Source organism: Anopheles nili, chromosome 2 (assembly GCF_943737925.1).
Source record: "Anopheles nili chromosome 2, idAnoNiliSN_F5_01, whole genome shotgun sequence".
Taxonomy (NCBI): domain Eukaryota; kingdom Metazoa; phylum Arthropoda; class Insecta; order Diptera; family Culicidae; genus Anopheles; species Anopheles nili.
The window spans coordinates 37,458,118-37,470,577 of NC_071291.1; the positions used below are offsets into that span (position 1 = coordinate 37,458,118).

Below are 12,460 nucleotides of genomic sequence, written 5' to 3' on the forward strand. Positions count from 1 at the left end.
GGAAACCAAACGCTCCAAATACTCTCAGGCATCTCGATGGGCGCAACAGCAATGAAACAAAGGCAAGAAGCACAGGAAAGCTGTCATCGCTTGTCCCTTCTTTTTTCTTCACCTTCCATACCATGTCCAGGCATGAACTAATAAAATTGTCACTGTCACGTCTGTCGCAATCAATTTTATTTTCTTTCACCCCTACGGCTAAAGGCGGAAAAAATCATCGACATCACACCGCTTTGCTTCCGTTGGCGCCTGTTTGGGTTCCTCTATTTCTGCTTGTAATTCCGAGCCGCTCGTATGGCGGCTGCGAAGGCAATTAATTCCATTTGTTCGACTTGCCGAAAAATTGACACGAGGTCAAGGTAACTCTGTTGAACGCTGGAACGTTGTGATATTGTCGACCTCCCTCGGTCCTGTCTCTTTAAGTGACGTTTCACAGTCCAGCCAATGAAGTTCCACGGCTGTTATGCGAGCGAAAAAAGAAAGTCAAAGCTAAATTGCATCCATTTCCAGGCCGTACCATCGTCCGTGTGAACGTCCGTTTCAAGCCGAATCGATTCATTTGGCGTCCGTTCGGTTCCGGTCGGTGGTATATTGGAAAATGAGAATGGCTGCCACCCGGTACGCCCGAGGACATTCGGGACATTGGCCAGTGATTCACTACGCTCTCGGCCGGCGTGTACAATTCGACTCGGTTGATATGCAAATTTATGCTCGTAAAAGTTTTGCGATTGTAGCAAATAAATGTCTACCGGAAAGCAAGCAGACCAGCGCCGCCCTTACAATCGCTCCGCTATCTTGCTCCTGTTTACGTTGCTGTTGTATGCTCCATCGGAAGCGAATCGAACGGTCAAAAGGCAGCGGTCCAGGACGAACTCGCCGGCCTCGGGATTCGGGGAACTCCGCGGACACGAACATGCCAGCGATGCAGTTTTCAGCGACGAAACACATTGATACAAAACGCTTCCGGGGGTTCGCCACCCGAGACGGTTCGAAGACGGTTCCGAAGGGACGACCAATCAAACTCATGGGTAGGCTACATGGTGGCTGTGCATTCCCAGCCCTCGAGCAACACCGGAAGCGACCGACTTAATGCCGCAGTCCGATTACGGACAATGCTTACGTAAGCGGGAAAAGAAAGGGAAAAGTCCGTCCAGGATCGCCTGCCAGCTGGGAAGTGAACTGGGTCCCTTTTGGGAGGGCAGCGCAAACACAGCGTGACCACCGATAGCAGGAGTGCAACAAAATCAATACCATTGCCAGGTATTTTGTCCTGAATGTGGCCCCTGTAAGGTACCATCTTCGAGGCATTCCTTCGCTACGGGTGCATATCGCGTAAAGGTGCAACTTGGACCGATCGATCGCTCCGAAGCAGCGCTGGCAAAACACCGTACAGCGAGGAATGGTATAAAAAGGGAAATAAATGAAGATAGTTTGATTTGCAGATGCCAGTTTGCTGGCGAGTAGGCCGCAGGTTACGAGTCCAACTTGCAAGAGTTGATTTACTAGTGCAATATCACTGGAAGGTGAAGGAATGCACGGCAAGAAAAAAAAATAGTGAGCTTGGCCAATCGTAGTGATCGATATGGATTGTTGGGAAATGTTGTTTTTTTTTTTGCTTGTAAAATATACTGCTGCAAAGCGAAGGCACTTCACCGTTAGTAGAGAAGCAATCATGGAGAAGAGATCTCATAACATAATTTAAAAATCCATCGTGAGGGTTCCCTGTATCAGGTTAACATTTCTGTGACAGAGTACCAATATTTTCCATGTTAATTTCTTGCTAACAGAAGTTAAATTATTCCTCTTGCTTCAATCTGGAAAGATTTACAGTATCCAGATGCTAAGGAAAGTAGTACATCTTTAAAACATGAGAAAAAGAAAGTATTTGATTTAAAAAAAAGCTGAAACCGCTCGAATGTGATTTAAAAATGTAAATTTGCCACTACCTTTTATGCTTACGAAAATCACCAGCCCACCATTGCCTACAAACAGGCGCACGAATAAAGACGTCATTTGCTGGCTGGTGTTCATTTTAAATGTAGCTTTCTACAGATGGAAGCAATTCAACAGGTATGCCTGCTTTCAGCTCCATTTGCATTCGGTTGTGAAACATGCCAGCATCTCGCTTCCATTTAAGAGGATTCGAACAAAGGATGCGACTTACATGGCATTGCTCTGTATTATAAACAGTTCGGGTCCATTCGGCCCTCCAGCCGCCGGGCTTCGGTTCTATGGAACCTGTCGAAATTTCATCATCCGCAGATTACATCCGAAATCTGTCTCATCAGCTTTCCTCGGCTTCCATTGAGCTTTCGGGCAGTAGATTTCACTACCGTAGTCAACGCAGATGACGATGTTGATGATGATGCTTCATTTGCATATTTCTGCTCATCTTTTCATCAACGACACAGAGCGAGAGAGAGAGAGGAGTTACCAGCAGTGTCGAACAAAGGCACACAAAAAAACTGATGGTTAGCGGGAAGGATGCATGGCCAGCAGCACACACGGTGAACTACGTGGCCCTAATCTCTGCATCCTTCATTGTGGAACAGCACACCCGGTCAAACGTCACACCGAGCTGGAGCGGGACTCAAAAGATGTCTCATTAAAATTTCGCAAACGACGCGTGGCCACATCCATCGCGAAGCGTAGCGAATGCATTCACCGAAGGACGGCGATCGCCTCAATGCGAAATGTCACCAACCAGTGTAGTAACCATCCATCCTCATTCATGGCTCTATTTGGTCCGAGCCGGCGTCAGTGTGACTTTTGTGCCCGATTTTTGGATCACATTTCCAATCTCTGGGTTTGGTTTTCCAACGTCCTGCGACCATGATGCCATGTGGCCATGTGCATCCCCCGGACGTGTGTCTCCGATGCCGGACCGCTCCTGGCCGTGGGTGGTCTTTATCGGAAAAGTTGTCCCATCGCATGAAAAAGCCATCCACACCGGAACCTTGGCTGATGGCCGTGTGCGGGCAGCTCGTGTGGCGCAAGATATTCGAGCGTGGAAAGAGCGAAAAGAGAGAAAAAAAAATCCACCGAAGGAAGGGTTTTGTGGAGTCGTTGCATAAATTTGCATACATTTGCCCGCACCGGCGCCATGTCAGGCGCTTCCCGGAAGCAGCTCGATGCTCACGGTTTAGCTCTCGGTCTTGGCGCGTTCGGCGGGAGCGAGAGCAGTGGGTTAATCAGAGGTCCACCGTTGACAGCTCGAGAGCGAAACGGTTGCTTCTTCGGCCTAGACAGAGCACTTGAACTTGATACATTTTCCTGTTCGCTTATCCCCCCACGATGGTGGAGCATGGATGGAGACCGGTGAAGACGGCCGATACCACTTCAAGCCAATGAAGGGGCACAAGGACACATAAAGGGCTTATCTTGGGACGTTTAGTCGCTGCCGGGAAACTGCTGACGGGCGATAGAGGGTGGTTTCACCAAAAATGCACACAGCTGCGCCCATGTGAAGGCCAACGGCACGATGGGAAGAGAATATTAATGGCTTTTAAGAACGCAACCCGATGCGACCCCGTTGCTGCGAGATTTTGGTCGGGTTAGAGCTTTAGCTGCAACTTGCACCAGATGCACTGGCTCCGGAACGCCACCGAAAGCCGTCTCTTAAAGCGGAAGCACACTTTAACGTGGAAGCGATTAGGAAGTGCTATCAAAACTGGTCACGAGTGTTCCTTCGCCCTCGACCCTCGACGACTCTGGCTAAGCACCATTTAATGAGGGAATTTTCGTTGCTTTGAGTTGCACTGGAAAACCGGCGAGCTGAAGTAAAAAGAAAAAAAGCTACTACAAAAATGGCCCAATGGCAGCGATGTAGCGCACTTTTATCAAACGTCACCGCGTGCAAATGTTGCACCAAAGACGTACGACTCGGTCGCGCTCGATATGCAGTTCGCGCTCTATTGACTAGCCGTCACCAGGCGCTGGGGCATTAAAAATGCAGCAAAGTGCAGTGCGCACAAGGACACCGTTCGCAGAAAACCCAACCCCACGCGTCGTGTTGCTTGATTTTCCACGAATTTGCATCGTTAGCGTTCGTGGGCTGCTTGCGCGTGGTCCCACCTTATTACGCTGGCGTAACTCCTCGTAACCCTTCGAAGGACACGCTGCACGTGAACCGTGTGAGAGAACCTCTCGGTAAAACATTGTAAGCACTGCCAAGCGCCGTACAGACGTCGTTCGTGCAGACTGTGCGGCGTCGTCTTTAATTAAACCTACCGTTTGTGTGTGAGTGGGGTGAGTTTTTATGCACCGGTGAAACACCGATTGGCAAAAGGCGGCTTTGGGCTTTGGCAAATGCATTTGGCAAAAGGGCGGCACAAAAGAATCACCGACTCACACCCACATCGGCACGGGGTGGGTCGCGTTGGAGAACCTTCGCGAATGTGTAGGGCTGGAACACGCGCTCAAGAGGTTGGAAAACAGAACCGGCCTGGCCGGGTCTTGTTAAGGTGAGCCGCTCAAACGTTCCTTTTACTCCTGTGCCGCAAGGATGGTGAGTGAGTTGGTTTTCGCTACGGTGCTATCGCTTGACAACCGACCTGGTCGTTGCACTACGTCAGCGAGCGTATTATAACGGGCGACAAATGGGCGTGCAAACCGTAGAAACCATGCGTCATTCACATCCTTGAATCGCCGGAGAATGGGGCAAGAAAAATACACCCAGTCTAATGATGTGGCATTCGTTGGGAAGAAAAAACGAGGGCACACAATCGCATTTCCAGGTGTTTGCGCGTGCTGGCGATGATCGTGCTGTTGCATCGTTGATAACAAAAAAGGAACACATTGTTGATGAAGGTGACAAAGCTTTTGGGAGGATAGTTTAGGGTTGATGAAAACCCCAAAAGAACTTACCTGGTACCGGCCCACACACGCGCGGGATGATCTCCAGAATGGCGGAACATGACGGATCCTCGAAGCACAGCTGTCGTGCTAATATACAATTTAAAATAGCTATTGCAGTCTTAATGTTCGATCCTGTGGGAAAGAGAGAGATAGAGAGCGAGAAAATGCAGTGAGAAAAACGAATTAGTGAAAAGGAGCTATTTAGCGGACGAGAATGTCCCACAGGAGCCATTGGGCGCTGTAAGCACCCAGCGTTGCAGCCACAGTGCCTTTGGTGGTGGGTTGTTAAACAAATTAACTGGACTTCTGGGTGAAACAAGCAGCGTTTTGGCTGCTACGAGGACCTACCCCGTACACCACGACACGATGCGCGTGACGATAGATCGTGCGAGGTCGAGAAAGCTTGTGGCGTGATTTTCCCGTCTACCACGGCCTATCAGAAAGTACGACATGTTGGCTACCGCTCCGTACGGACGGGAAAAGCGTTATTGCGTGCGATATACGTCGACCGGGTGGACCAAGCTGACGGGATGGAAAGCAGTGCGTGGAAGTAGCCCATTAGTCCGCACCCCATGTCCGTGGTGGTGAGCCGTGGGCTTCGAGCTGGCCGTAATCAATTCACGCCTTCGTGCAAACGCGGTCACCACCGGAAAGGCGGTGGTTTGCTGTTGATTGCCGGTGCTAAAATTAATGCCACCGAACGTTTGGACGCGTCCTGGGTCAGCGATTGGTGCCAAAGCCCTCGGGATGGAGTCGCTTTGCGCGGGGCCCATGTCGGTGGCGCTATTTCTAGCGTGATCTTTTGCGCTATCGGACATCGGGAGCTCGACGGAAGGCGATTTTCTTGCGCAACCACCACACGCACGTTTCCACAGGGCGTTCGTTTCACGTGTCCGATATGGAGCTCATGCTCCCGGACTGGAAGGTCCTTGGGTGGCCGTCTCCACTCTACGATTTCCCGTTTTTTGTTTTTTGTTTTATTTGATAAAAAAGAAAGAGCCGAAAATTGTGGCAACTTTCTGGCATTCCAACCGTACGTGCGGTACCGGAGAATGTCCTTCATTTTGCGGGGGCGAAAGAGCATTACGATGTAACAAATTCTCCCCGGTGGGATTATACACGAATTAACGCGTATTACCGGCAATGAGCTAGCTAAACCGAGGCCATATAAACGCTGGCTGTTAGCCACGGCGTATGCCAGAGCCACCCAAGGATAACGGGGCGACTCTCAGCCAACACCGGATAATCATTTGCGAGTATGAAACATCGCTGGCACCAACGGAATGTCGAGTTTGTGGGGCCTCACCGATCGACAAATTACCCGACTTTCACGTCACGTCGTTAACCTTCGCACAACTTCTAAATCAACTCTCTTTAAAAAAAAAAAACAGGTGCTCACCCACGGTGCTATTATTTTGTAACATTTATTTTGATAATTCCCACCCACGGCGTTGGTTGCTCGCGGCGTGGTCCAATAATAAATTTAACGATCGTAACACTGCCACTTTACGACCGAACGAGGAAAAGAAAAGGCTACACAGTTTACGACTGTTACGAAATCAGTGGATCGATTGGCGCGTGGAAAACCGCGAACCCCGAAGCCGGATTCCGACACCATCGCTTCCTTCGCTTGCGAAGGTGAAGATGGAACCACCGCGATAAGAGGCGTAATGAAGCGCCCGAAACGGTAGCGCCATGTTTTCCTTCTTTTTTTTCTCTCTCTATCTCTTTCTCTCTCTCTCTCTCTTTCGTCCATGCGGCTGCTTGTTGCCTTTACGCGCATAAATTGGCACAGACCGCGAAGGTCCCGCACGCGTTCGTCATGCGTGCGTATGTCGGTTGTCTCGGTTATGCAAAAGGGTCCTTGCTGGTGGGTTTTTTTTTTATTCTCTCTCCCATCTGTTCGGTTCGGTTCGGTTTAATGACTTCCTTTACGCCCCCGGGCGTGTGATACGGGCACACATTCTGTCACACAACCGGCACATTCGCTACGTAACATGCACATTTTTTGAGTGACTAATTGATTCGGGACTTCCGGCTTTTGCGAGGCGGTGAAAAGCAAACATGCACACACCACACCGCCGTTGACTACGGTCCTGTCGATGAAGCTACAGGATTATCGACCGCCTGGAAACCCAACCAACTACAACCAAACCACCGGGTCGCTATTGAGAGAACATACACACCCACGCTTTCACCCCCATGCCATGAGTGGCATCCCCAATGCCAATGGCTTAACGGGAAACGGCAACATTGTTATCCCATTTGAACTACTTCATTACACGACGGCCCAGACGTTCTCGTGCCTTTCCGGGTTGCGGCGGTACGAGTGTTTGTGTGTCTGTGTTCGCCTGCATACCATGCCAGCGATTTCCCATGCTTCGGAAGCATCCGTTTGCCGGACGTGAGGGAGAAAGAACGCCCACGGAAGAACGGAAGGATAACTTTACGTCGAACGGTGCGCGAGTTCGTCTCGCTTGGCTCCCGGGCAGCGTGTCCTTTTTGCCCCCCCCCCCCCTCCCGGCAGCAAGTTCACCCATCGAGGCGGCACGCTCGTTCAAGCGTGTAATAAACATTTTATCACCTCATTAGAAATTGGTATGCCATGGTTTTGCTGTTCCGGGCGATGGCGCTTGCCAAAGGATTCGGCACTTTTCGGCAGCCCGAGCAGCCACAAAACAAAAGAGGATTGTAAGCCCCCATTTCTCGTCGGTGCTTTTTGCCAGAAATATATGTGCCACCCCTTTTTTGTGCCACCGTGCCCCGTGTGTTTGTGTGCATGTGTACGTGCTGTCGCTCGAAGGATTCACATGTCCTTGCAGCATTGCTTGCACCTGCAGTGAGGCCGGTCTGGTTGCCAAGCGATGGAACCCGGTTGGTTGCTGCAACAGACGGTGCCGGAAGCCTTGGCATTCCGAACGAGTCCGTTGCCGTGCTGTGTCCGGGAAAGCGCACCAAGAGACCGTGTGTGTGTGTAGAGAGAGCTTGCCGTGGCGTGCTAGGAGCCATTACATATGCCCTTCCGGTGGTGGGTTCGAGCGTTCATCGCTCGAACGAGGGAATTGGAAAGTCGACCACAAACCGACAGCGCATAATTCCGTGCGCCGTGCGGTTGCGGTGCGACAGACGCATCTCCGTTCTTTACGAGTGTGGAATTAACTTCAAGTTTGCTGCTTTATGAAACCCGCTGCCAGGTTGGTTGGAGTTTGCTTCCGATGCGAGCCGTGGGTGAAGCAAATTTTGAAAGTGAAACCTTTAAACCGATAAAGGCAACCTTACCGAGATCGGGAACAGGTTCGTTCGAGGTCCCTGGAGGAGGAAAAAAAAGGACACTGGTTTTGTCCACCGTTCTGAACGTCCTACTCGATCGCTTCTGAGAAAAAGTGACGATAAAACAGACGATCGTGGTACATGCTAGCTGCAGCAACTAACACGGGACACGTGTTGTTTTTTTCGCTAACGCTTTTCGTCGTTCTATTTTCCCATGATGCAGCCGGAAAAAAAGCGTGACACCGAAACTGAGGTGAAACTTTCTCCCGAAACGCCACTCACAGTTTTAGGGGTGCCCAACCTGCCGCAGCCGGGAATGCTGGCACTAATAAGAGGCTAAAAACCTGCACCTCGAGGTGCCTCGAAAGGTGGCGCACTAAAACAAGGGCAAGAAGCAGGAGAGAGAGAGAGAAAAAAAAAACTTTGTCACCAAATAGCTGAAAACATCATAAAGTGAAAAGGTTAAGTGTGTTTTCCGCTCCCTTGCAGTCGTGCACTTTCGCACTTCCTGGGGGTGGGATAACGTGCCAGTGGAAGTGCCAGTTGGGATGGGGGAGCGAATCTTCTTCACGGCACTGTCGTACTTCGGTTTGGTTGGTTTTTCTCTCACCATCACCTCAGCGGTGGTGCCCTCGAGTGCATGCCGGCGTCAGTCGGTAGCAGTACGGTAGGAAAAATGTGTGTTCCACTGACAGCTTCTCGCACTTCCTTCGTTTAGCACGCCTTTCCTGCTACGAGCACCGCAGGAAGCGCGCGCAGGCTCGGGAGGCGTCGGTGGTGGAAAATTCGCCCCATTTCACGTTTTTACGAGCGATTTCCCACCGGTACTGCGTTCCGTTTGTCTTCGTGCTCATCAGTGCTGGCGTGGTGTGAGCTGGCGGGTGTTGGAGCGTGCTTGCAAAGGTTTAGGATTTGCTTTAAATCTTTAACTTTGCTCCATAAAGTCTATTTAATTGTCAGGCCATTGGTGCATGAAAAAAAAATGTCCATGAGAACCGAGCATTGGCGGAAGTTCATTTGAGGGGTTGTTAATCACAATAATGCCCATGCAATTATTGGCACGTATATGTGATCAATATTATTGCGAAATAGGGGCATAAACGTCGGAACCTTGTGATTTATAACAGGCAAAGCAAATAAAATTTGTCATTCCAAAGAATCAGCAATCTGTAAAAACCAAAAACGCAAAGTATCCAGTCATTTCATTTATTGTTTAATAATTAATATGATTTCCAAAGCATACTATTGTACATCAGTTGCCAGTTTGGTTTATATTATATCTTTCACTGCTCCAATGCCAAAAGGTAGTTAAAGCTTTACACCATCGTTATGTTCGATGATTTCGTTCAAATGCAAATAAACTGCTCCCATTGATGTCCATTACCGTACATCAGTGCGCGTTCGTCGTACTTTAAGCCACCACGGTACATGCCAACCTGCCGATTACCTGTTTGCTTTTGTCCGTCTGCCCAAAGGCTCGATTTCACTCCCACCGAAGGGCTGAGTATTGACCACAAAAGTCAATTAAGCGCAAAGCAATCTTTTCACCAAAAGCACCTCCACCGAGTGGCAAATTAAACAAACGCGCTTCCCAACCATCATTCGCTTCGTCCCATCGAAAGCAGCAAACCAGCAACCTGAATCCCGCTCGATGCCCGTGAAATGCGCAAAAGGTTTCAGCACGATTGGCTGCCGCAAGAGAACAACTCCGAGCGCGCGCTCTTTACCTTGCAACAGACCCAAAACCCTTCGTTTGCGGGCGCAGCCCGATGGCAACCCACCGCCCACGGGAAGGGTCCGTTTTGTGACGATCGTTAAATAAGAATTTAAATAAAACTTGCCCCTGCGGTGGCCGCACCCGTTCTGGCTTTGTTTGCCTCGTCTTGAGGCGTCTTGAGCGAATGAGTTGACGGGGTTGTGTTTTTGGATACGTTTTTTTGTTTTTTTTTTTGCTTCGTGTCGCTACTCTTTGCAACACAAGCGCTCTCTCTCTTTTTCTTACGATCTTCCGCAGCATCTCCGAGTCACAGAAGAAAGGTTTGGGGAAAATTTACGAAGCCCCAACCCCCCGCACGTTGAAGCTTCCCCGGGTCGTCACCGAGCAGTTTATGTTGGTTTAATTTGATGGGATGGTATTTTCTTAAGTGGTGCGTATTCTTAAAACCCGACGAACGGTACGACCGAAAGCGCGCAGTCCTTTTTTGTTTCGTTCTCTCGTGGAGTCGTGCAAAATAGTACGAAAAGCCCGGAATAAATACGATAAAAACAACCACACCTCAACCTATCCCAGTCGCCGGAAAACGGCTTCCCCGGGTTGGAAAATCCTCGCAACAAAACACCGCCAGCGCAAGGATTGAGCTGATGAAGACGACGACCATGACGACAATGGTGGTAAGGGTGGCCTCTTGCACGGGATGGAACCACCGCCCTCACGAAGGTCAGATGAAAAGCTTCGCGGACAAACCACCCTCCTCCGGCAAGGGTGGAAAGTAGGGTGGTGACCTGAGGGCGGTGGCTTTCAGTTAATCAAAGAAATTGAGGTCGAGCTGTTCCCGGGGTGGAGTGTTTGATGGTCTTGTGAATTTTAAATGCCAACACACGTTCGCGCTTTCCATTGTTTTGTTTTCTTTCGCTTGCTATCTCTCTCTCTCTCGCTCTCGCTGCCCGCACAAACGCAAATGAACCTCGGGGCTGGGTTGAAATGTAACCCGGAAAATGAATGTGCGTCCTGTGGCGCCCAGTGCCGTACCGCGGGAAGCTCGGAAATGTAAGGAGAAAAATAAAATCGAAAGAATTCCCACCACCAAAAGAAAAGTCATGCGTTCACCCAGATTTGGCTCTTTTTCTCGGGCCCGACTAATGCTGACGGGAAAACGCTCGAAAGCTCCGCTCCGAGCGAAGGTAGAAGAGCTTACGAAACCGGTTATGCGCCGTTGGTCGATGGTGAAATCATTGCCCTGGTCCATGGTCATGGTGGCGGGATGAAAAAAAAGCCAACCAGAGACAGAGCGGACGCGTGGCGTTTGTTTAAATGTAACCAAATTTACAGCTCCAAATGGAGTGACGAGAAGCGGTGCCTGAACCTCGGGAGCTGAAGGGTTTGGTTTTGGAAAATTGATTTTCCAACCCTCCTTCGAATGCGGGAAGGATTTATATTACCAACGAGCGTCCCGTGGTGAAGTGCGAACAACCGAAACCACTCACGGGGAACTCGAGGTCCAAACGACGGACTCGAGAAAGTTCGAGGAGAAAAATTAGCTACACGCGCCTGTAGCTTACCGATTTTGTAAACATGATTCATCCATTTGATGGCAATAAAATTACAAATAAAACGATTCAACGTCCATCGTTGACTGGACAGGTTCGTAACAGCTCAGGTCAACATGTTCCCATCGTGATGGTAGTAAAGTACAGCAATTCTGTTTCGTAAACATGTAGCTGAAAGTTTCACCGTCGGGGTGTGTATTTTATGGATCGAATGAATGCGAGAAATCTGTTGCAGAGTGAATATTTTAAAACTAAATGTTTCGATAGTTCAACACCATGTCGTATAGCTTTGGATGTGCAATCGGTGCTTGCTGCGAAAGTCTAGTCTACCTTTCGAGCTAATGATTGAAGGGATAAGCCTTCAATCGATTCATACCCATTTGGAATGGGACGAGCATTCGATGGCTTCTTCAACGGATGGTGGAGTTGAGTTCACTTTAAAAGACCGCTTTAAAAGCACCGTAAACGAAAATCAAACAACACACCGGGGTCGGGTCTTGCAAACACAAAATCCTTTAATTGCGCGAATCCCACCACAAACGCCCACCATCTCAGCGGTGCTCATCGACACACCGGGGGACACATTCGAGTGCGATCGGGCGTGGAAAAACCAATCATCAACCTAAACAAGACGATCCGCAGCGGTACGGAAACACTCCAAGGGCTACGCCTGGTGCGCCCGAAGTACTCAGCTGGAACCTCGGGGCCAACTGGCACTCGCCTTTTTCCTCCAGACGATTGGTGCGCGCTTTTTGTCCCTCTCCCGTTCCATTGGGAGGGTTTTTCCTTTCAAATCAAGCGTCCCGCAACACAACCGGCCTCCTGTTATTACCCTCCGTGGGTGGAGAAGGAATGTGCTGAACATTTATAACCGGTAAAGATCGAAAAGTGGATGAGAAGTTTTTCCCCGTCTCGGGGAACCTTGCCACCTTCAGCACCACCACGCTCGAGTGAAATGGTGCGAAGAAAAGCAGTCAGAAGGTTGGCGAAGGTTGGCTCACACACAAACACACACACACACACACGCACACCAAAGAAACAAGCTTCGGGAAGCTTCGTCGCCTTT

The 12,460-nt window shown here is 49.8% G+C and overlaps 1 protein-coding gene across 1 annotated transcript in view; it reads right to left on the reverse strand.

The window, feature by feature from the left end:
• LOC128722485 (uncharacterized) overlaps positions 1-12,460 on the reverse strand; it is an 81,782-nt gene that overhangs the window by 37,008 nt on the left and 32,314 nt on the right. The window contains exon 2 of the mRNA XM_053816153.1: positions 4,867-4,989. Coding sequence (XP_053672128.1) covers positions 4,867-4,989 — 123 coding nt within the window. The remainder of the gene's footprint in view (positions 1-4,866; positions 4,990-12,460) is intronic.